Source organism: Candoia aspera, chromosome 3 (assembly GCF_035149785.1).
Source record: "Candoia aspera isolate rCanAsp1 chromosome 3, rCanAsp1.hap2, whole genome shotgun sequence".
Taxonomy (NCBI): domain Eukaryota; kingdom Metazoa; phylum Chordata; class Lepidosauria; order Squamata; family Boidae; genus Candoia; species Candoia aspera.
This window is the reverse complement of record NC_086155.1, coordinates 159,166,396-159,190,263: the sequence shown is the minus strand read 5'-3', so window position 1 is coordinate 159,190,263 and position 23,868 is coordinate 159,166,396. Positions and strand designations below refer to the sequence as shown.

The 23,868-nt window shown below is 36.2% G+C and overlaps 1 protein-coding gene across 7 annotated transcripts in view; it reads right to left on the bottom strand.

Annotated features, from left to right (window-relative positions):
* The window catches only part of EPB41L3 (erythrocyte membrane protein band 4.1 like 3), an 87,354-nt gene that overhangs the window by 1,237 nt on the left and 62,249 nt on the right, over window positions 1-23,868 (bottom strand). Inside the window, exons 13-23 of one of the 7 annotated variants that reach the window (XM_063299132.1) lie at window positions 11,819-11,872; window positions 11,296-11,331; window positions 10,232-10,423; window positions 10,072-10,146; window positions 7,736-8,452; window positions 7,121-7,243; window positions 6,078-6,449; window positions 4,796-4,927; window positions 4,122-4,220; window positions 1,746-1,826; window positions 1,375-1,491 (exon numbers count right to left, since the gene is read on the bottom strand). In XM_063299132.1, the coding sequence (XP_063155202.1) occupies window positions 1,381-1,491; window positions 1,746-1,826; window positions 4,122-4,220; window positions 4,796-4,927; window positions 6,078-6,449; window positions 7,121-7,243; window positions 7,736-8,452; window positions 10,072-10,146; window positions 10,232-10,423; window positions 11,296-11,331; window positions 11,819-11,872 (1,992 nt within the window). In that variant the 3' untranslated portion in view covers window positions 1,375-1,380. The remainder of the gene's footprint in view (window positions 1-1,374; window positions 1,492-1,745; window positions 1,827-4,121; window positions 4,221-4,795; window positions 4,928-6,077; window positions 6,450-7,120; window positions 7,244-7,735; window positions 8,453-10,071; window positions 10,147-10,231; window positions 10,424-11,295; window positions 11,332-11,818; window positions 11,873-23,868) is intronic. The other 6 variants (XM_063299127.1, XM_063299126.1, XM_063299128.1 and 3 more) reach the window with 6 other exon arrangements.

Below are 23,868 nucleotides of genomic sequence, written 5' to 3'. Positions count from 1 at the left end.
CAATGCTCAAGTCGAAGCCAATTTGGTAAATGAATATAAACAACTAGAATTTTAATTTGGGGGGGGGGATCAAGAATGGCTTCAAAAACAATTTGAAAAGGAAGGACTACAGATTGTAAAATGCTCAAGATTCAATTCTTGGCATCTGTAATGAAAGGCCATCAACTAAACGCACTGGAAAGATTTGGTATGATAGTATTGGACAACTAGCAGAGTAGGTATTACTCGGCATGTAGAAAATGCCTTGATTCAATATAAGCTAGTAACACAGATAACAATTCCATATGAAAATAACTGATATATGTATACTATATAAATATTTGTAATTCCCAACTGTTCTGCTAAATAATTCCATCAATTTCAGTTGTTGTTCAAGCTCTGCCCCCAACTCAAAACTAAACTATTTCTTAGTTCCTTCTCTGTTCTCAACAATATATCAATGAAGCTACAGCAATTGATTTTTGAAAATTCCAAAGTTTCATGCAGTAACACATAATTTATATGGACATTTGGGAAAACTTACTATTTGAAATTAAGATTATACTAGCAGTTCAAACAAAGTAAAAATAAAACAAAAATTGTTGCATTGAAGATGTTGCCTAGTCTGGCAATGAAATGTCTGCAAGAAAACAACAAGGCCCAGAGAGCACCAAGGACAAACAAAGTAAAAGCTATCTCCTTCTTTCTTACACAACATTCAGCCTTTGTAGATTATACCAGTATTGCTATATCTTGCAAGAGTAGGTTAGTATGCAAAACATATTCTAGCACATGCGTGTACTAACTGCATTAACATCACAATGCTAATTTAGCAAGACTATCAGCATGCCTTTACTGAATCACAGCAGTGAAAACTACATGTTATTGTCTCCTTTTAAGATACAAAGTAACTATCATAAAAATTGCCAGAACTCATTACTTAAGAAACTGAGAAAAATGTACTGTTTAAAAAAGGTCATACACAAACAACTCTGCAGTTGAAACTTAAATACTAGTATTTCAGTTCAACATACTCGCAAGCTTTTTCAGGCAGAACAGTATTTTACAATTAAAGAAAATGTTTTCTTTGCCTATATGCATAAGCAATCTTCAGGAGTGCCAACTACAGAGCAACTTCATGGAAAATGCATAGCAAGCAGCAAGCAGACATAAGCAAATGGATTTCTCCTATTTCTCTAACTGGCATTACACAAAGAAAGAAAACGATGTATTCCGCAAAGCTAGCCTAAATAGCCAAATCATTCTTTTTGTACAAAACATAGTACAAATGCCAGAAAGAATAAATAGAAAGGATTAATGGTGGATTATGGAAGAAGGAATGATCTTTGTCACATGCCAGTCTATGAGTGTCTGGAAAAAATCTGGTCCTCTTACCTGTGCTCAATCCTCCCCATCTTCTGGTGTGATTTCTGTCTCTTTATGTACCACTACTTTGGTCACTGACATGTCAGGGTGCTGCTCTTTGGCCTCTTTAATTGCCTGAGCCAGCGCCTAGCACAAGGAAACCACAGAAGGACAGAAAGGAGAAGGAGGTGGAACATGCATGAACAGTAGCAAGGTGAAGAGAGATTCATGATTAAATTTACAATTTCCAAATGAGGAAACGTGACTCAAAACAGATATTTTATATTTGAACTGTATAGTAATCTAATAAATTTTAAAGACCTGCTGGCACTGAAACTGACTTTTAGGTTTACAGAAAACAGACCAATTTGGAGGTAATTTTAAAAGCTTACATGTCGTACCTGATCATGGTCAATGTCTGCATCACCCGTAATCACAATTCGCTTTTCAATTCTTGTCTCTGAAATGCCTCCTTTCACTGTCTTAAAGGGGGGAAAAAGCAAATAAGGCCTCAAGATACTGTTGAAGGAAGTTTACTACCTAGCAGTTAAGTTTACTGCTTTTTTCCTATGGGAAATTAGAAAGTTTTTGCCTCTATGTTCCATGTTTTTTTTAAGGCAGCTTGCCGAATGCAAAAGAGTGTACTCTGCATTTAAAGTATAGATATGTTTACCATGCTGTTTAATTTTCAGGATGCCAAATGCAAAAGTGTGCAATGTGCATGTGCAATAGGGAGAAGCTTCTGATCTCAGGTCTAAAAAATGTTAAATAGGTATCTCATAATGCTAAGAAGAGACTAATTCATAAACAAGACTTTTTGAAGTTTACTGGATACATCACTGGATGTTTAAAAAGGGATAGTTATCTACCTTTTTAAGTTGAAGATGCAATATACTGAAAAGCACATTAATGCATATGATTTCAGTATGTCCTCCAAGTAATTCCAAAATGGTTTAATGTTCGTAACATTGTTAATAAGGGAGCTATACACTTGAAAGATATCAGTGTATAGTTGACTTTTACTCCTAAAATTTGGAATTAGTTTATGAAGAACTTTAGATCTATGGCCCCTAGGTTGTTGCATATATACTGAGCGAAGTTCTGTGTGATTAAGATTTTAAGTCATTGTTTAAAAATTGAGGTTAATATTTTATATAGTAATATAGTTTATAATAATATACTTTCTATATTTTACAATATATAAGTTTACTTATATATGTTTGCATTTTTTTCAATTTTTTTTTTACTTTATTGTAAAATTTGTTCTTTATGTGTTGCATTGTAAATTAAAATACATTTTTAAAAAGAAGCCATAAAAAGCATACTTACTAGGCTTCCATTCTATTCTTAACAGATTTTTATCTATCAATCAACTGATCAGTTTCTTGGCCAACCCTTCTATATGTTTGATGGCATACCTTTTGTGTCTTGTTTCATATTGCTATTATTCCTCATGAAGAACACTTAAAATGTGTCAGGTTTCATTTTACTGGAACAGCATGAATCTTAAAGAACCACTTTTCTCTAAGTCTGATACACTCATTTTCAGAGGCTTACACCAATGTTCTGGAACCAAGAGTGAAGTGACTGGTAGAAACAGAAGGGACAGTCATTTAGTAATAAGCTAGTCTCTTTTAGTATTTTTTAGGCCGTATTTTTATTAAGTTTTTGATCTTGCCTGTGGATTTTTGTTTTGTTTTAGTGATCTAAAACACTCTACAGTGTTGAGTGGGCAATCTGGTGTCCCACACAACTAGATAATGCCCATTCACCTTTCAAAAATACATATATTAACGATTAGAAATAATGTTTTTTAAATTAAAAAAGTTCTTACAGGCCATCTCACAAGTTTTTAGTTATTTTAATTACTTGAAATTTCTAATTTTTTAAAAAAATATCTTTCATTCAGGAGCTCACAACACTGTAAAATATGTTGGGCCCAAAGTCAGTAGTGAATTTCCATGGCAACTGTAGATTAGAATCTGGGTCTCCCCAGTCTAGCCTTGTCCCGTGATTGACCTGCATTTTTCAATTAACCTGTGGAAGAGAGGCTGCTTAGACAAGCCAGCTCTTCCAATTTATTCTTGCAGAGCTGTGAGATAACAAACTTCCAGCTCTAATCCCAATCAAATAATTATTTCCCTCTTTTGTCCTAGCAGGCACCCAGTGCCGGTGAGACACTTAATCCTCATTAATATCCAGCCTTCCTTTGCTGATGCCTGAACTGAGCAACTCTGGGGGTGCAGGGCTATAAAACTTGCCCAACAAAAGCAACCTCTTTTTGAGTCAAATTCCTACCACTTGGGCTCACTGTGGAGGAGGTGTCCCTGGTACTGTAAGTAATTAATGGGGACAATATAAATAACATGACACTGTTTATTTCAGTCCTGGCACCTCTTTTAATGGCCTCCTCCTTTGGTATCTGTCCTGCAAATTCTAAATTAGCCAGTAATACAAGAATTTCAGAAAAAAACCCTAAAACTCAAAAACGACTCCTCACTGGCTCTCATTTATTTATTTAATTGGGGCACATGAATCTGTAACGTCACATGAAATTGTGCTATGGTGTCTGCCATTCTAAACGTTTCTAGCCCGATTTATATTTTTACTTGTAAAGAAGTTTTAAGTACTGCCTTGGGGAGCTATTTTAACTCTGAAAGATTATAATTTTTAAAATAAATAAGTAGTTACTTTAGCTGTTTATCTCAGATATTTATATATTTAAAAATAAACTCATACATAAAATAAATAAACGCATATATTTGTGAGACACTTACTTTGGTGATATGTGTAGTAGTTGTAGTACTAGTAGTTTCAGAAGTGATGGTCTGTGCACTCATCAGAACTCCTGGCTCAGAGTCAGCATTAGAATCAACCTAAGAAAGAAGATTATTTAAGAAGATACACAAACATCATATGAAATGACAAATGCATTCAAGATTGGAGATAGTTGTATAAAGTTGGCAAATATTCTACCATGAAGTAGAATTAAATAGTTCACTTCTTTCAATAGTCAAGTGCAGATGGAATGGCAATTCCTCTAGCACTGAAAACCAGATAAAAAGGATTACAAAGCAACACGGTGTTCATCTTTCATTCTTCAATTGATATAATGTCATCATAATGAAGCATAATGATGTTTCACATATTCAGTATTTTAATGTTATTATACAAACCAATTTTTTAATCAGTCTTTAAAAATGTTCACATCGTGAGAACTAAAAAAAACTTTTTTTCAGTATTACCTATGGCCTGTTATTTTTTAAAATAAAGATTGGAATTGGTTTTATGCAAAACTATTATTAGATGTTTCTTAAGTCCAAATGAAGTTTAATTTTGTACATTTATTGCCTTTGTCACCAATCTGTTAGCTTCAGTGGAAATATTATTTTATGGTTCACAGAATCTGCCTATGTTATATTTTCCCAATTTTTTGTTTTTAGTAACTTACCTCAGATGATTCATATGTAATGGTTTTTGTTTCAGTATGGACAACAGGTACTTCTTTCATAGAAATTTCCAATTTCTCTCCACCCGGAGAAGCACTGCCAAAACTGATTGTCTCAGTCTTCACAATGGGTGACTGTTCCAATGAAATGTAAATGTAGGATACATTAAAGTTGCTTGATTTTCTAGTATTCAGGAGTAAAATTTAAATGAATGTGCTTGCTAAAAGGAAGTACCATAATTATATGAAAATACATATAAACAGCATTTTTAACCATTATTTATGTCTAAACTGAGAACGTATTTAAATAGCATATATCTTTTTCCATTTAAAGTTTAAATTCATTTTGTTGTAGCCCAAATTTACATAAGCTTATTTTCCTTTAAATAGCTAAACCAGGATCAAAACCATGCTAAGACTGCATATGTGGCAGTCTGAAATTAGAACATTCCAATAAATCAATTGGGAAGTGTTTTTAGGATCGTTTTCAGAATTGAAAAAACATGTAGGGAAATGTTTATAGATTAGATAAGATAAAGTAACAGGTAGTGATTTTTACATGAAAGGTTATAATTCACCCTTTGCTCTGATAAAATATGTTCTAGTATCAGTATATCAGTATGGTTAGTCCAAAATGCTTCTTATAGAGTGTATATGACGCTAAAAAGAAAATTAAAACAAAAACAGAAACAAACCTAAAAACAAACATTGCAACAAACTTCAAGGTGCCATGCATGTGAAGAAACATTGTATTGCTTCCCAGTTAATTTTTAAAATTTTCAAATAAATGGTGATCTGCAGAGAGGCACAGTGCTTAAAAGGGAAGACAAACATTGTTTTCAAGATCTACATGTATACCAGTGGAGAGAGATGGAAGAAAATGAAGCAGCAGGAATCACTATGAAAGAGAATTCCTGCATCCTGCCTTGGGTTTCCATGTGGACAATGCACTACTTTGTCATAAGTTAGACATTAGTCTGCATTCACACATCATGGGAAGCCCTGGCTGGACCCATAGCTACAGACAGTAATTAAGGCTGCTACCCTTAACCACATAATAGCCAGGTACCCACATTTAAATGTCATACTAAACCAAACAGAGATGATTAAAGTGAAGGAAAAATTGAGCTTGAAAGCCATACAAAGTGAAGAACTGCACCTGAAGCTGCCTTAAGAAACAAACTGCTCACAATAACAGTGTAGAAGCATGTCATAACTTCATTAAAGAAGTGTACAGCAATTTATGCTTTTGTTCAGAATTACCAAATCAGACATGTTTAATTACCTCAAAAAGAGGCTCTCTTTCCTGTATATTCAAAATATGGGCTGATTTACTCTGCTCCTCTTCTAGATCATGAGAAATAGTAGCAGTTTCTTCCTGTTGGACTGCAGCTGTTTCAATCGCCTGCCATTTTTCCTCTTTAGCCCCCTCAGTCATAGCAGAGCCCTCCTTCCCTTTGATGCTAGAAGCCACAGGAGATATTGTCTGTGCCGTAGCATCCAGCTGAAGGCCAGCCAATTTAGCAGCATCCCCACTTGCATGCACATTCATCACATGTTTCTCCTCGACTATTACAGTTTCCTGCACAACCTTCTTTATGGCCTCCTGCTGTTGCTGGTCTGCTTTCTTTTCCTGATCAAATTTTGCTTCTGTTTGCTGCAGGAAAGGCAAGTTAATATTAAAAGCTAATGTGTAAATCTACCATTAAAGAATATCAAACTTGACCAAGGGTCTGTTTTGCATGCTTTTAGCCTCTGTACAGGTGATCCGAGTTCTCAGAAATTCAACGTGATTTCTGTTATAACTACTAGAGTTCTAAAGAGACCTCAGTTTGAAGGGCAAAATGTGATTTGGAGTACACATGGCACGCTTGGAGTATCTGTCAAACACCAAATGCATTAAGGTTTCGGGGGGTACCTTAAACCAAATTAGATCATGCTGCAGCATGATCATGCAATCAGGTAAAAGTTGCAACTGCCTTAAGAGGTACCTGACGTGCTACATTCACATCCTCGCACATTCCAAATCATATTCTGCCCTTTGAATCTGGATCTCTGCATATCACTAATAAATATGAAATCCAACTTTACCTTTAGTACACTTAAGTTCTATCTCAAGAATGAACAAATCAACTACTACCTCCCACTGAATTTCTTCAGATTTATATGTATAAATCTAAGAGGGAAAAGTGCCCAGCATGTGCATTAATGTTTTCCATGAAGATATTTATGTGCAAAATAATGAAGGAAAACCCGTGTTACTATTAAATAATACCACGACCCATCAAGAGACAATTACTAAAATCTAAAGATGAATCAGATGGCCACCTGTGCCCAGCTATGAGAAGTAGTTGTAACCCCTCCTATGAACTCAGTTGGTTTTCTTGCAGATTCTATTAATGTGAAGATACCAGAATCATCCAAAGTTTTTTCATCGGAGAGCTGTTTTGTCTAGACAGACAGAGAAATACACAGTCATAGGCACATGGACTCAGAAAGAGAAGCAAACAGACACACATAAAGTTTATGTTAATTGACACAAATAAAGACAAAGGAGAGGAGGAAAAGTGGCAGGGGCACAGAGAAAAAATAATGGAAAAATAAATTAGCACAAGTCTGTACTGAATATAAGCAGTAATCTAAAAAAGCAAGTGGTTAGCTCTGGGATTCTGCTGGTCTTGTGAGGCATTCTTTTCCCTTCAAAAACAAGCAACAGCAGCACACCACATTTCAGTAAGATTGATTTTTAGTTTAAATGCCTAATGTCAGCCTTGTATTGTGTTAATTGACTAAAATCATGAAGAAATAATAAAAAAAGCTGGGTTGGCTGTTGTCAAAATAAGGCCAAGCAGCAAAAGGACTAAAAGGCAGGGTAGTGAGGATATTGTCTAAAAAAGTCATGCTTTAATTGTTAAACTGGGGCAAAGTTGTACAGTATGTTACCACTACTCTTGATGCTGATGACTCAGTGACATAGTGAGCAGTAGCAATGGTAAAAGGTGGCTCTTTGGAATATTTCCACTCAGGTTTAGTTTTCCAACCAAAAGTCTCTCCTTTCAACTGTTCACTCTCAAGTGATTTCTCAGCTTTGGCTGTCTGCATGCTTCCCAGCGTATCAGGCAACTCCAAGTCTTGATCTGTCTTCAGGGTCTTCTTCACATTTTCCTCTTCTGGACTTTGTAGTCTGGAGTCTGCTTCTTTAATGGGTGTCAAGGACTCAGAAACCCTTCTTTTGGCATCAGATAATCTTCTGGCTTTCTCATCATTAACTGGTTCTAGAATTTCATATTCTGCTACTACAGGAATGATTTTCACAGATTCTGGCATTGCTCTCTCTGTTTTTTGAAATGCATCAAGGGATGGCAGAACAACTTTTTCTCCCTCCTTTACTTTAGTAGTCAAGGTTACAATTTTCCCAGAAACAGTATCATAGGATTTTCCTAAGGTATACATTTTCTGTTTATTGTCATCCTTTGACAGCAATTCACCTTCCAAGTCCTGAAAGCTCTGTATGTCAGAGATACTGTGTTTTAAAAGCTCGGGTGGGATGTCACCAGTTTTACTGCTCACAGTCATTAATTTGTATGTCACAATGGTTTTCGATTCACCATCAACTACCTCAATGGGTACTTTGTCTACAATAACCCAATCCTCAGTGCCCTATATTTGAAATATAAAAGCTCAATTAGAACAACTAAGAGTTTACTTCTGTGTCAGGAAACTTAAATATTACACCTTTTAGGTGACTACAGTAGCTACCTTATTAACATACACATTTCTAAAGTCTTTTCATGAGGCAGAAGACAATATAAATATTTCAACTTGTGACAACCAAGCTTAGATACATAATACACCAAGGGGCATCACGCTGTCTTAATAATATTAACTTATACGTAAGTTTAAAAAAAACATGCTAACTAGGGTTGGCAAATCATTTAGTTTTGAATTTTCTTCAACACAAAATTTCTCAAATCTCCCTAGTTTGAGTGCAAACTGCTGTTTCAAGTGCAAAACAGAGCTGTTTGGGGGAATAAACACCTCCAAAATATCTGAAAGAGCAGTTTAATACTCAAAATTCAGTTCTGTGAAGTTCTGTGCTTGAAACAATTTAAAATGTTTTGTACACCTCTAAAATTCTGCAAATGATAGAGTACAGTCTTTATGTAACTGTTCAGTACATAATGTATACAATTAATACACTGCACTCCAAATATTAAATTGCAAGCATACACTGAAGCATCAATTTCACATACTATCAAGAAAATATATTCAATGGTACTTCCAGAATGACAGCTCATAATATTACTAATCAAAATGCATGGTGTAGCTAGTGTGACTTTCCTTAACATTTTTTTAAGAAAAAGAGATGAAAAGGGATGGGAGAGACAGAAGAATTACAAGCAAAAGACAGTAGCACTGGGATCATCTCAAATATTCCATATTTGAAATAGAATAATTGAACATACAGCTTTTCTAAAAGTACCTCAAGTTTTTGCTGTTTAACTGTATACCTTTGCAGAGGTAATGGTGAATTCTTTTTGTAGTACCTGCTCATTTTAAAAATTATTTATAAAAGCTTATAGGTAGGATCCCCTTACAGTTGTACTTCCCCTTCTCTCCTGAATGCACAGATGGAAATACACTAGACAATCTGGGAAATGTTTATGAGCATTTCCAGTCAACAGCATCTTTCCATTCAGGGTAGAAATGCATCTTCTGAATTCTATCAAGCTATAAGGGAATAGGTAAAGCACATTCATCTACCATTCCCTGTAACAGTATTCTACCCCACTTCCATATAACCTATTTATAAGCAGACTTGATCCTTGCTGCAATTTCTGAAGATTCTGCCTGTACAATGAAAATTACATATATAAGAATGAAGATGTTCTAGCAGCAAATTTGTATTTTGATAAGTATGCTTCTTTACCAAGCACACATCTGGAAAAAATCTTTGCTGTAATAGTTGAAGTAGATCTGATTTTTAAAAATTGCTATAATGAAAATGGATTCTAAAGGACGTTGGGTATTGCTTATTATTTTCACTGAGATGTTTAAACATGTATATATGCAGATTTCCAGAGAATAAATGATGAGATTCTAAGCTCTAAGAACCTAAGCTGCAAAGAAATAAATCTGAAAACAGATCTAAGTCAGAAACCTTTGTGATATATTCACTGAACCTTTAAAAAGGAGCTGTCAGAAAAATTGTGTTTATCAAATTAACACCTTGAAATGTAACATCTTTCAGTAATAAAAATACAAACTTTCCTTTTTACCTGAGAATCAAGGTAGGTAGTGCTTTCCTTCTGTAAAAATACACGTTTTTCAGATTTTTCTTTATCTTCTTTGGTCTAATGGACAAGAGGTCTATCATTAACATCCACGAACACGTTGTTGGAATACAGAGACTTGCAAGACAGACAGATGTGCACTCACCTCGTCAGGCACAAGTGGCTCAATCATAGGGGCTTCTTCTTGTCTTGCAGCAAGCCGGACTGGTGATGTTGAAAGTCTCTTTTCCCATTCATTAGCTCCTGAGGTATCTGTGGCGGTTTCTAAGAATGTCCGTTTCAGCTCACTTATATTGGTCTGGTGTTTTAACAGATCTTCTTGGGTTTTATCTAGTTCCTGGTTTTGGGAAGGGGAGTGCGGCATTTTTATATTAGCTTATTTGAATTGACAAGACAGAAAAGAAATGAATTTTCTAAGTTAATCAGCAAAAGAAGCCTTGATGAGATTAGCCTTCACAGCACTACACAACACTCTTGGGAAAACTGGTGCTTTAAAGGATAGATGTACAAAAACTCTTAGGACACTTCACACATAACACTATGGCAAGGGCATGTGCCACTAGGTAGGATTCCTGGATCTTGAGCCAACCCAAACTCCCTGCCAACTGAACCTATGTTAATATGCATCCATAAGCGCATGTGCTTGGTACATTGCTCGGTACATGGAAAACATTTCCTGGGCACACTTCAATATGCAATGTGTAAAGTAGTCCTCATTCATGTGAGTATCAAACACTTTTAGGAGAGTCATATTTCACACACATTCTAGAAAGAGACTTTGGAAAAAAGATTATGTATGCAACAGAGTTCCAAAGAACAGTATAACAGAAAATCCTAATCTTAGAGGGAGAGCCGTCTGATTTATTAGCAAGTGAAAAATGGACATATCATGCATCTTATTCAGATCCACAGTTTAACCACTATATTTAAAACACACGAAGAATACATGCACTAATATATACCCATACCAACCTCTAACATAAGATTACTATGTTTGATATACACATTTTCACCCTGTATGCGCTTAATCAGACTATTCTGAAAAAACTGAAAAAGAAAGGGAAATGTAAGGGCCGCAATATTCGTATAATGTAAAAATGCTGTTCTAAGCAACATTTGTAAATATTGTGGGAATATGAATAAACACAAGGGGTTTAACCATGGAAGACAACACATATACACAAAAAAGCAGGGCATTCTTTCACCTACCTGTGCCTTGAGATCACCATCTTCTTCCTGATCTGACTGTTTAAGGAGGAAAAATAGAAAATATTATCTTACTAATAACAATCATTCAATGGCTATAATAATCATTATGGTATTTTTAAACAGTTCATACCCTTGAAATGAACAAAGTATACAACGAGTATTGTAACTTCTGGCATAACCCTCCACCCAGATACATCGCTTTTAAGAGCTTGCTCAAAACATTTTGGGAGCAGCTAAAAAAAATATAAACAGAGATAACTCCTCAGCTGAAGTTAATGGGAAAGCTTGGTCCTATAGAAATTGTTTATGCACTGTCATAGGACATAGCCCTACATGGCACAGGGCCTGGTTACTTGAGGGACTGCCTGTCTCCCATAGTATTTGCCTGGCCAATTCAATCCTGCAGTGCTCTGCTTCATTACTAAGTATCAACAATGCATTGGTATCAACAATGCCTACGTTCAGAATATTTAAGATCACGTGATACATCCTTTGGCAATAATATCAGAGCAACGGCACACACCTCTGTGGCAGTGGTTTCACCATCCGCTGCGGTGTCAGTCCTTTCACTGTCAGTCTGTGTTGTATAACCGGGTTCCAAGAGGAAAGCAAGAATAAGAAATAAACCCAATTTGTAATTAAACAAAATCACAGGTTGATTTGCCAAATCTGTATTCCTGTAAACTGCATTTTAATTGTTTTTCAGACAAAAGGTAATTTAAAAGAAGCACAATCCAAAACAAACAGATCAGACAGCATTAAGGTCAAGGCATACAGTACAACAGCGTTTCTCAACTTGGGCAACTTTAAAATATGTGGACTTCAACTCCCAGAATTCCCCAGCCAGCATGGCTGGCTAGGGAATTCTGGGAGTTGAAGTCCACACATCTTCAGTTGCCTAGGTTGAGAAACACTGCTGTACAAAGTAGTGGCTTTTGTGTTACAAAGAATCATAGAATCGTGGAGGTTGAAGGGACCACAAAGATCACCTAGTTCAACCCTCTGCAATGTGCAGGAACACCAATTAAGCCATCCTCAAGATTGATTAGCCAAACAAAATATCAGAAAAAAATATATTTTTCTTTATTTCTTCTAAAGAAAGCCACTGGCTTAAATAAGCAGCAAAATGTGTAAACCACACTTTTCTAACTATAATTCAGGGAAAGAAGCCCTGTACTTTTAATGAGACATTATAAAAAATATTGATAGTTTGCTGTATATACATTTGGAAAAGGAAAATATATAAACAAATCTATTTTAACAGTCACTTGACTTTCAGCCCCTTATTTGCACCAACCTTTTTTCTCATATGTATAATGGTTTTAAGGCTGTCTGCATTAGCAAAGAGTTTTAACAAGCACACAGTCAATCGTAACGAACTTAGCTATAACTTAAAGAGAATTACATTTCTCAACATCAAAAACTGATCTAGCTGCAAGAGAATCCTTTTTTGAAGCAAAGCTGTATTTTCTATCTCGGTGTTTATAAAACATGGCAATGTTTTTTTTAAAAAAAACGACATTTAATAAGTACAAATGATCAAAGTTAAACAAAGCACAGCATTATCCATCCAGCACTGATACATCCTAACTTGCATCATGAACATTTAATCATTTTTATTAATATTGTCTAAAAATGAACAATAAACAGGTTTTCAAAAATTACTTTAAAAAAAACGTCTAAAACAGTAGATGGGGTTATTATTAAAAAAAAGTCAAGCTGTGAGATATGTCAGTTATACAATGATCCAAGGGACTGAATCATCTTTGAAAATATCAATTTAAGACTCTGAGAGGTTATTCTGTATAGGTAGATAGGTAGATATATAACATGCAGTCCAAATATTTGGGACTACAACTACACAGTCCCTTGCCATGCTGGATGGGACATATAGGAATAGAAAGCCTACACATCTGGACAGCATCAAGTTGCCTACTTTTAGCTTAGAACCTCTCCATGGGCAAATGATGCAATGTGTTAAATATGCAATTTGATTAATTTGTCTTTTGGGGTTGGAATAACAGTCACTAAGACAAGAGAACAGTTTACCTACACGTAGTCCTCGCTTAACGACTATTCGTTCAGCGACCATTCAAAGTTACAATGGTGCTGAAGAAATGGTAGTTATGCTAGGTCCCCAAAGTTACAGTCGTTGCAGTGCCCCCAGAGTCACATGATCAAAATTTGGGTGCTTGGCAGCTCACCCACATTTACAACCTCAATGCGTGCTTCAACTGCCCCCACCCATCTCCCCCACATCTCTGCCCTTTTGGCCATCCTGCACTCTGCCACCCTGCTGACCATTGCTGGCTCTTCCCCCCAGTGCTGATGAGGTATGCCCAGCTGAAGCAGCTGCTGGCCCTTCACAACACCTCTGTGAGGCCTCTATGAACAGCAGTATTGTTAATTCTCTGGTTATTTCAAAGCAGAGAAAAGAAATATCATATTATGTTTGTATTGATGTCTCCCTCTTTTCTCTATTACAAGAAAAAAAAAGAGGGAGAAGGATCGTTGCCTACCTCCCTGTATCCCAGAATATATAGTGGCTTTTTCACCAGGCCTCTGGATTTATGGGATTTCAAGTCCCTTTCTGAAAGTACCAGAAGTGTGGTAGCCATTTACTGACTACTGATGATCATTCACCATGCCTCCTTTGTCATGGTGAAGGATACCTTGTGGATTCTTAACCATTCCAGTAAAAGCTTAGGAGAAGAAACATTGGTATAATCAATCAGGCCGTCCTTTTGGAAAAAATGCTTCCTGCAGCCTATTTGATAGGTGGTACACTCTTTAGCCCAGAGTTTTTGATACTGTGTTTCACAGAACTATGATCTATCCTCTTATATCAGAATGCTCCCTGGACCCAGGAAACCTTGTTTTTAATACAGTATTCTCTTCTAACAAAAAAGAACAACTGATTAACAAAACTCCTTTTTTAAATTTTTCATGTAGGTATTGGATGCAAATCCACTGATCTCCAGTAGCGCTGAAGTGTACCATTGATATAACAGCAGCAGAAGTTTACTTCCAATAGAGGATCTAATGCTACTTCTCATTCCTTTATCAATTCTCATGTGGCTGTTCTCACTGATCTTCAGCATCTCTCCGCAAGACTCTACATTTCTCTTCTTGAGAGTATCTATCTTGAGATCATAGTCAGAGATGCTTCAACTAACTATTTTGAGACTCACGCGCCTCTTGTTTTCTGGTTATAGAGACCTGGAGCCTTAGGTTTTTCATCATTACTCATAGAAATTTTTATTTTTACTATGATGATTTCTACCCTCCCAGAGACTTTTACCTATCACTTTCAAGATAATCCTTAGTCCCACCCCACCCCCCAGCAGTTACTTTTGTAATCTCTAAGTCACCAAAGGACCCCATTATTATTTTCGTATCTCATCATGAGATGCCACTGCCTAGGATTGTGAACCTTTGGTTATCCCCACGATGCTACTACTGGATCCACTAACAGCTCTGCATTCAGTATGAATTACATCAGTCCTTTTCTATCAGCAAATCCAAAGTCTTCACAATTGATCCCTCCTGGACAAGTGGATTTAACTGTAAACCCCAATATATTATCATAATGGCACAGCATTGTGCAGCATTGTGACAGAAATCAACTCCACTGATACCAGTGCACTGTAATTCTGATTCTGCTTTGGGGGCATCAGATACTCCATTCTGCTTTCTGGACCTCACAGCTTGGATCAATCAGTACTTTGGAGGAAAGCCTCCACTATACAGAGCAATTACCCTAAACAGCACTTGCCCTTGGACTGGAGGTGCAACAACTCCCTCCTCTAGAGGAAGACTTACTTCATTGTAGTTCAGAATGAAACTCAACATCAGTGATTTTAGCTTTAGTGAAGACAGTTAATGGATTATGGCAGAAACCATAGTTCATGCCCCCAACTTCCAGGAAACAGAAAACTTTTTATCAGATGACCACTGATGATTTTGCTTTCATCTTTTCTTCCCTAACACTATAGTTGTTTCAAGTTGTCAATGGAAACGCCTGCATTTAGAACCAAATTACAAGGAGAGGAGAAAGTTGGCAATGAGACTTAGGGCTGTCTCTGCTGCTACCTTGTCATTTTACACTGTGAACCACTAGGCCTGTGTAAGTCATTGCTAATACTGTTTATGGTACAAAAGGATAATTTTATTTCCTAACTTGATAGAAGACAGGAAAGAGGTGGATGTATTTTTTTATTGCTACATAAAAAATGTAGAGGTGGATGTATTTTTTTATTGCTACTTTATCTTTCAAAACAACAAAGCACTTTACAATTATTGTTGTCCTATCTTAGATTTAAGAAATCTCATGTTTTCATCCATATTTCAAATTTCCATAAATTCCTTGAAGCTTATCTTTCTACTTCTGTTTTCGTATTACTATCTTGACTTCCAACTCTTTTGTGTCCTTCCATATGACTTGTCATTGGCACCATATGTCTTCACTGCACATACTTGTTAGGCATTCACATTCCTTCATCTAGTGTACCACCAGTTCTTCTACATTTTCACCACCTTGTACCTACTCTGCAAACTAAGTTTCTATCCCAATTCAGATAAATCTTTTTCTTCCCAATGAATTCTGTTAACTGGTGCTCTATTGGGATCCATTCAGCCTTTCCCCAGATGATGAGATGCATTGAATCACATCTTTATAATACAAGAGTTACAATGCTGCCAATGTGTTCCAGCCAAGCTGATCCAGATCACCCTGGGTTATATGGCTGTGTCTATCCTGGCCACAAAACTGCATATGAAGATTCTGCAAATATAGCTTTCAGTTTTTAATCCCAAAGTATGAACTGCCTCTATTTGTTCCTTTGTCAGTCCTTCGCCAGTCCTATGATGGTGGTGATTTCTTCTGAATCTTCTTCAGTGTTTCCTGTTTCAGCAACATTCTCATCCCCTTCTAGGTTTGAAAAGAGAGCCTATCCTGTCAAGAGCAATTAATCCCCAAAGGATCATCATTTCCTTATCAATTCCTTCAGATATTGACAGCTTCTGAAGTTGTCCATGCATTAAAGCGCTTTCAAGTCTTCATATGGTTCAGATGGCAACCACCAGTATAGCAGCTGCCTGTTGTATAAAGGAAGTGGGACAGAATCTACTTTTTTTTTCTTGTTCTGCGGCTGTGGTCTTAACATTAGTCTGTCTCTATTACAGTTCACCTTGTTCACTCCAGAAACAATACTATTATTTGATTTGTATAAGCAAGCAGATTGCATTTGGTTGTATTACAAGAGCTGATTCAGTGGTGATGTGGCCAGCCAGATCTTTTTGTATCACCCAAAATGCTCACTACCTCTGTGCAAGAGTAGTCTGTCCCAACATATCCTTGGGAGATGCCTTCTTTCAGCCATGGAAAGAATCATTTCTCTACAGTAACCCACAGTTTCTTATCAAAGGTCTTATATCATGTCCTCATCTGTACTCTAGATCTCCTTGTAGTATGAATATGACCCAAAAAATTACGGTTTCTGTTCATGTTTTCTTCATATTGTTGAAGTTACCCCACAACTATTACCACAATATTCCATTTTGACAGGACCAATCATCTCAGGATTTCCATCCAGAATGTTACACCATTGAACTGACACTGTAATTCCTACTAGCCTATCATTCTCACTAGAAGGCTCACTGGTACTAGAAACTGCATAGGAGGTCCTCTATTAGGTCTTTAGTTTTTCTGTTTGCTTGAATGAAAGCCCTCCAAACTTTATAAAATTAAGTGAGCTTTGGCTTTCTGTGCAGATAAGATTATACAATTTCTCTACTCCCAGTCTTCTCCTTGTACTCAGAATTGAAAAAGGATCTTCTAGTATCTTTTTGTCCACTGGGTTCAAGATGTCAGTTTAAAATTATCCAGGCTATTGGTTCTATTGTCAAAATACAATCCACAAGAGCAATAGCCTCTTTATTTGCTTCTCCTGAGGTATTTGTTTGCTAGATTTGTGCAAAGCAGCCACACAATCCCAGACATTCACCTTCATAACACATCAGTGGTTGGATGTTCAAAGCACGTGGATACATTTTGGGAGAGATCTGTACATCTTTCAATTTTTTTCTTAGCAGGAGTAGAAGCCTCACATCATTGCTAGTCACCCATACATACATGATTCACAAAAGAACAGGTTGCTTACCTGTAACTATGGTTTTTCAAAAGTTCATCAGTGCATTCCTATGAACCTCTCCCCTTCCCCCAGCAGGTGTTTGTCCTGACATGGTACCCTGAGTGCCATGTTGTTTTTATGGAACTGAGAAGAGACTGGAAGCTGTATCCAGAAGCTTGGGCAATATATGGCTCACCTCTAGAAAACATACTCCTTGGCTATAAAGAGTTCCTGGTAGTGTCTCTGGTGAATCATCCATATGTGGGAATAGACAGATGACTACTTAAAGAACCACAGTTATAGACAATCAACCTATTCTTTTTTTTTTTGTCACAATGCATTGGGTTGAACTAGAATTATATTCACATATATACATTTGACAAGGAGAAACACTACATCACCAACAGTGCTTTCATGACTTAATGCATGAAAAGCATCAAACTGATTTGTATCCAGGGAGTCATGTTACAATACCACTGCTCCCATGTAAACAGTCCAAAGATTTTTTAAAGATTTTTCTAATTTTGTTTCGCTTAACATCATCGTTCTGCACAATGAAACAAACAAGAAAGGAGCTTTATCCAACACAATGGCTAAACTGGTAGGCTCACAACTGAATGGAAAGCTGTATTCATTTTCATTCTGGGAGGCTTTGTATTCAGGTATAATGCAAATGCCTCCACATCCCTGGCCATAGTTAAAAGCTAGGGCAGCACTGAAAGAGCAGGGGGTGCAGGAACATTAGCAGCTGCAAAGTACATCCTGGGGAGGCATGCTGGAGGGTAATCTTGCCAGTTTACCATTTACTTTTTTAATTTACAATACTTTATGACTGGCCAAGTCCAGAATGGATTTCCTAAGCAATCATTTCATGAATAGGCTAGCCCCCTTTCCCATGGAAGCCATTTTGTGAAATCATCAATGAGATGCTCTCAAAATTCCAAATGTGCTTATTGACATAAAATGTTACCTACCCCCGCCGTTAAGATTAAGCTCCAAAACTGCAGCACAAATTACTTACTAAGAACAGTTGTTAAAGTTTTATCATGATTTGCACTGATATACTTAGTACGGTGATATTTATAGCAACCTGTGGGTCTGTCGGACTACAACTCCCTAAATTCCTAATTAGCAGGAAGATGTAGCCCAATATATCTGGAGGATAAAGAATGAATACAATTGTTTTAAAACAATAATTTAAAAGAACTGTGTATGCAACCGAGATTCCATTAAAACAACTAAATCAAGTTATTAATTTTGGGGTACACAGTTTATTCAGTGATGGCAAAAAGTAAAAATTAAGTTAAAACTAGTATGCTGCAATCATTTGGGAATAAATCCTATTAAATAGGGAGAAATACTACAGTCAACAATTGAACTATTAACAATTAAAGCATTTTTTCAGTCCAATATACTTACTTTACTGTTAATCAGTGTTAGCAGTTGAAGGTTTACTTCTCTCAAAATAGAATCAGCCATAATTCTAAAGGCTACTCTACGGATCCTAAACAAATTGGCAGGAATATGTGGTATACCACTTCACTGTACCCTGATCAGTTTTTGTCTATATGTCATTATATCATTATGACCCTGCATTTTGGGGGAGATGGGCGGTGGCTAAATTTGATTGATTGATTGATTTGTATATGTATATGTGTATGTATGTGTATGTATGTATGTGTATACACACACACACACACACACACACATGTGTATATGTGTGTGTGTATGTGTGTGTGTGTGTGTGTGTGTGTGTGTGTATCTATCTAACTTTTCACCAGGTGTAACTCTAGAGGCGACTCACAAATCATGCTGCTAGCTTGTAAAATTCTAGATTGTTCATGCAAACTCTTACCATTTTTACATCAGAGAGTGTTTTCAAATACAAAACATTTACTTATTATTTAGATGTATTATTCAGAATGGAGTTCCTTCTGCATTTTACTGCATAACCCTGTATGTGTCTACTCAGAAGTCCTATTCAATTCAGTGGGTTGTACTCCCAGGAATGGGTTCAAGACATGAAGATAATGCAGAACATTGAAGTGGGATTTTAAGGAGCCCTAAGGGAAGTTCCTCCCAAAGATATTAATTACTAGATAATCATCGACCAGCTTGAACTTTGCTAGAACTACTGCTGGAATTTAAAAAAAAGATAACCTTTTTCTTAGCTTATCATATTAATAACTGCTGTGTTTTGTTTTGCTGATGTAATGCAGACATGCCAAGATTAAAAAAAAAATGTCATGCAATATGTGCAACAAGAGAAGCATCCTGGATTAGGCACAAATCTGTGTAATCTAGCAGAAAATTGCTAGCCTGGACTAATCACAAGCTTGGTTCACATATAATACATGATTTGGTGTTACAATCTTCATGCCTTTCAACCCAGGATTGCCAAATAGTTTGTTGATTTTGCAACCCTATTTTGGCAGGCATCCAGAAACCATGAATTAGCAAATATCAAAGCACATTATGATTTGTACACAAAGTAACTAATTGAATTGATTTGAATAAAGTTTAAAGCAAGCACAAGTCTAACTCTTATAGCTCCAAATCATGATTTGATACTACATCTGAACCAAGCCAATCTAAAGCAAATAAACTAGAAAATCCACCCTATCCCATCCCATCCCAACACAACTTTATTTAGAATAAATCTTACTGTTTGCAATTGGGCTTACTGGCAAGCAAGGTTATTTTGTACTGAATTATAAAATACGTTTTCAGATTATTACTTGTATTGATTGGTAATTCTAATATAATGAATTGCAAAATGAGAATGCTTCTGTTCAGACTGCAACTTGATTTACTTGAAAGATGACTGCAAAGTACTTGCATCTACACAGTTGTCACTATTCACTGTATGGTACAACTCAGTACCAACTGCACACAAGTTTTCAGATGTTATGTTAGAGAGGCAAAAATTAGTTTGAATGTAGGAGACAATATCTTCTCTGAACTATGTTTCATTAAACCTATGACAGATTTATTGCCAGACTAGAAATACTTCTTTATTAAACACACTTAAACATGTTCTTCACTGTAAATATAGGCATTATTAAAATGCTCTAAGCAAATAAAATTCTGGCAGTAAGTGAAGTATAGCATATAGCACATAGAGAACAGAACCACCCTCAAGTTGTGCTCTGCTCCTGTGACTGCATCTATGCAGCTCTGTGGACTGAGTAATGGAAGTAAATGGTAGACACAATTTCCTGACTGTTCCTCAATAGATGGGATTATTCCATGAAACCCTGACTGGATTTATGGTTCCCCTCGTTTTCAATACAAAACCCTTTTTGACACTGAATCCCTTTCAAAGATAAAAGGTAATTTGGAACTTCATTTTCCTGCTTAGCTATTACAAATTTTGAGCTGGAGTCCATATAAAATCTATCTGCTCTCAAGGAGCAGTAGAGCAAGTAGAATACTTTCTGGTTGTACAGCTGAAAAACCACAACTCATTGCAAGAACTTATTTGAAATAAACTATTTCATTACATAGTAGCAATTTGTAAAAGTCATCATCTCATACACATGGTGTTGTGCCTAACCCTGGGCTCAAGCTACACTCTCAACACAACAATAATAATAATAATAATAATAATAATAAAAAAATCTGAACATATCAGCACAGACAAAAATGAGGTTCTGAAAAGACTACTGGTGCAGCATTCTAACACTGTTTAGGACTGAAACAATGAACACAAAAAGTGTGTGTTCTGTGTCGAGGTACACACCTCTTCCTCTGAACTGTCACTCAGGTCATTTTCAAGTGAAGCACTCAAGGAGGCCGCCTTGGGCTCCAGGTAGCAGAGGCACATAGCCAGGGGAAAGGAGAGAGTGAGAGCATAGGGTACTGAGAAGGAAGCAGAAAGCAAAAAGAAAAAGATGAAAAGGAAACAAGGCACAAGGGAAGGTGAGCGAATGGGGAGAAAATGCTGCACACTTTCTGGCAGGATGTTTGTTTCAGACAGATTTGGAAAGGATAAGTAGCCATCATCATCCAGGAGAGAAGGAAATGATTCTGGAAGTTGCAAGGAGAAAGAAAACAAAGTCCCACCTTTTCTGGCTTTTTGCTTAATGCCGAATGCCATGTCATGTTCAACAGAATAAGCTCTTCCTTTTCTACTGAAGTTCAAATCAGTCTCACTGTGCTTTTGAATGGTGTTTTTTAATGATTCACCATTTAATGTTTTTTTACTATTCTCCTTACATCTCCTATGGAGTTTTGTTGAAGATGCAAAGGGAGCAGTTGGTGAGGATGGCGAGGGGTGTAATGAATCAATGCCAAGCAATGGTGGCTGATGAAAGAAAAGATAGCAAGTTCAAGAGCAAAAGGACAAAAAGAAAATTATAATTGGTTAATTTCCTCTGCATATAAAAGTTAATTACATAAAGTTAAAAGAACAAGTTTATCCATTGAATTAATTACACCAATTTCCATGCTGCATGCTATGAGGGCAGCCAGAGACAGCAAGTTACAAAGACAACCCATCTGTTAAAATACATTATTAAATATCTTATTTTTAAAAAGTTCAAACATACACATTTTGTGGTTAATTGCTTCATCAGGTTTGTAAACTAGAAATTCTCAAACACAAAGGCTCAAAACCACCATAAAAAGGAATGAAAAAAATGAAAAAAAAATGAATAAAGAGCTATCATGCTCTTTTCTCCTATTAGCACATGACCATTCCCTTTTCTAGCTCAAGTTGCTTTAATTGTATCTTCCTCTTTTTTGGCATTCCAAAGATAAATTTCACATTTCAAAAAGGAGTAAGAATGCCACTCTCTGAATCCATGACTGTAAATCCGTGGTTCACCACTCATTCTACCATCGTTTTCCTAATCTGATCACCACTGTAAAATAGGATAAGGAAATGGAAGAGGATAATGATGCGAAGAGGTGAAACTGCAAGTACATGCCTGACCATTTCAATCTCTCTTTCCAAAAAGGAATTTGTTGTTCTGTGAAACTGAGTCTTTAACCAATAATTCTTATAAATCCCCATGATTTTTGGAGAAGACTACAATATAAGATTTATAGAAACTTGTAATGCAGAAAAACTAAGATTAATTTTGAACACTGAGGAGTGTGTCTATGGTAATACCATTTCATTATTGCTTTAATACCATTTCTTTATTGCTTTAATGAAAACAGTTCACATCACTTTCTCCTTCCTCTATTAGCAAACTTAACTGAGACCTCTTACCCGAATGGGACCACTAATTAAAAAACCCAAGCAAAAAGTGTTTAGGAATAACAAAACGAAAATCTAAGAAAGCAAGTCTTCCCTTCCCACCCACCTCTCACAGCTTACTGAGAATCCATGCTTGCTGCTACAAAAAGCTGTATATATGATATGGGGGTTAAGAATGAAATGTAGCATCCTGGATAGCTACCTGGGAAAGGAGGACTTCGGATTGAAAAATTGTTTTAAGTCCCTCTGGTCCTAAACAAGGTCTCCCTGAGAAATAATAAGCAATGCCTTACAAAAACAAATTTATGAAAATATTTTTTATATTTCAGGGCAGCCCTATACATGTTTACATCGAAGTATGTCATACTGCAGTAGATCTGCTTCCAGGTAAGTATGTATAGGATTGCAGCCTTAATATGCTGATATTTTCTCTTACCTAAATGTTAACGTTTTCCTACTAATAGGCTGTATTCGTCTGTGTTTGAATCTCTCAAATTATGCTTAAATTCAGGCATGTATTTTACATAAAAATGTTTAATGGAACGTAATATTCACTGCAAGCATAAGTAATGGAACAGGAATTTTATATAAACATGACAATTTGTGCTTGCTCCTTGAATAATGAAAAGCATTTTAATTCTAGTTTATTTTTCTGAAACAGCAACTAGATAACAAAGAACAATTATTTTCAAAATTTCTGTCCATGTGGAATGCTGTTTAAATGGATTTGTCTCTAAAGAAACCTTATGCATTATAGAGAATTTCAAGGGGGCTTCTTGACAAGGGCTGTCAGTGTTGACTGCAAAAAACTAGTTGATTGGTAGATGGCGGCAAGGATTTTCTATGTCTCTTTGTGGCTGTATAGTGATCAACGCAGATTTAGTCGTCCTGGATTGAGCTTGAAGCTGGAGGTTACTAACCATGTCATGAATTATCTTTGTAATTAATTTCTAAATAGAATTCAAAATTTGGATTAGCAATCTAAAAACTCTAAATGACTTGGGGCTTTGCTACTGGAAAAATTATTTTATTTTTTGCTAAAAACTTGACAGCCTTTTAAGGTAGGCTGTTCCATCCTCTGGCATGTCCCATTTGACTACAGAGGCACTGATCTAAGAAAAATGCAGGAATATTGTCTCAGTAACAACACTCTCTCTTTATAACACCCTTCCCCCCAAAATTAGGTCATCTTGTTCTTACATATATTCCATCAACTAGAAAATTCAACAAATGCTT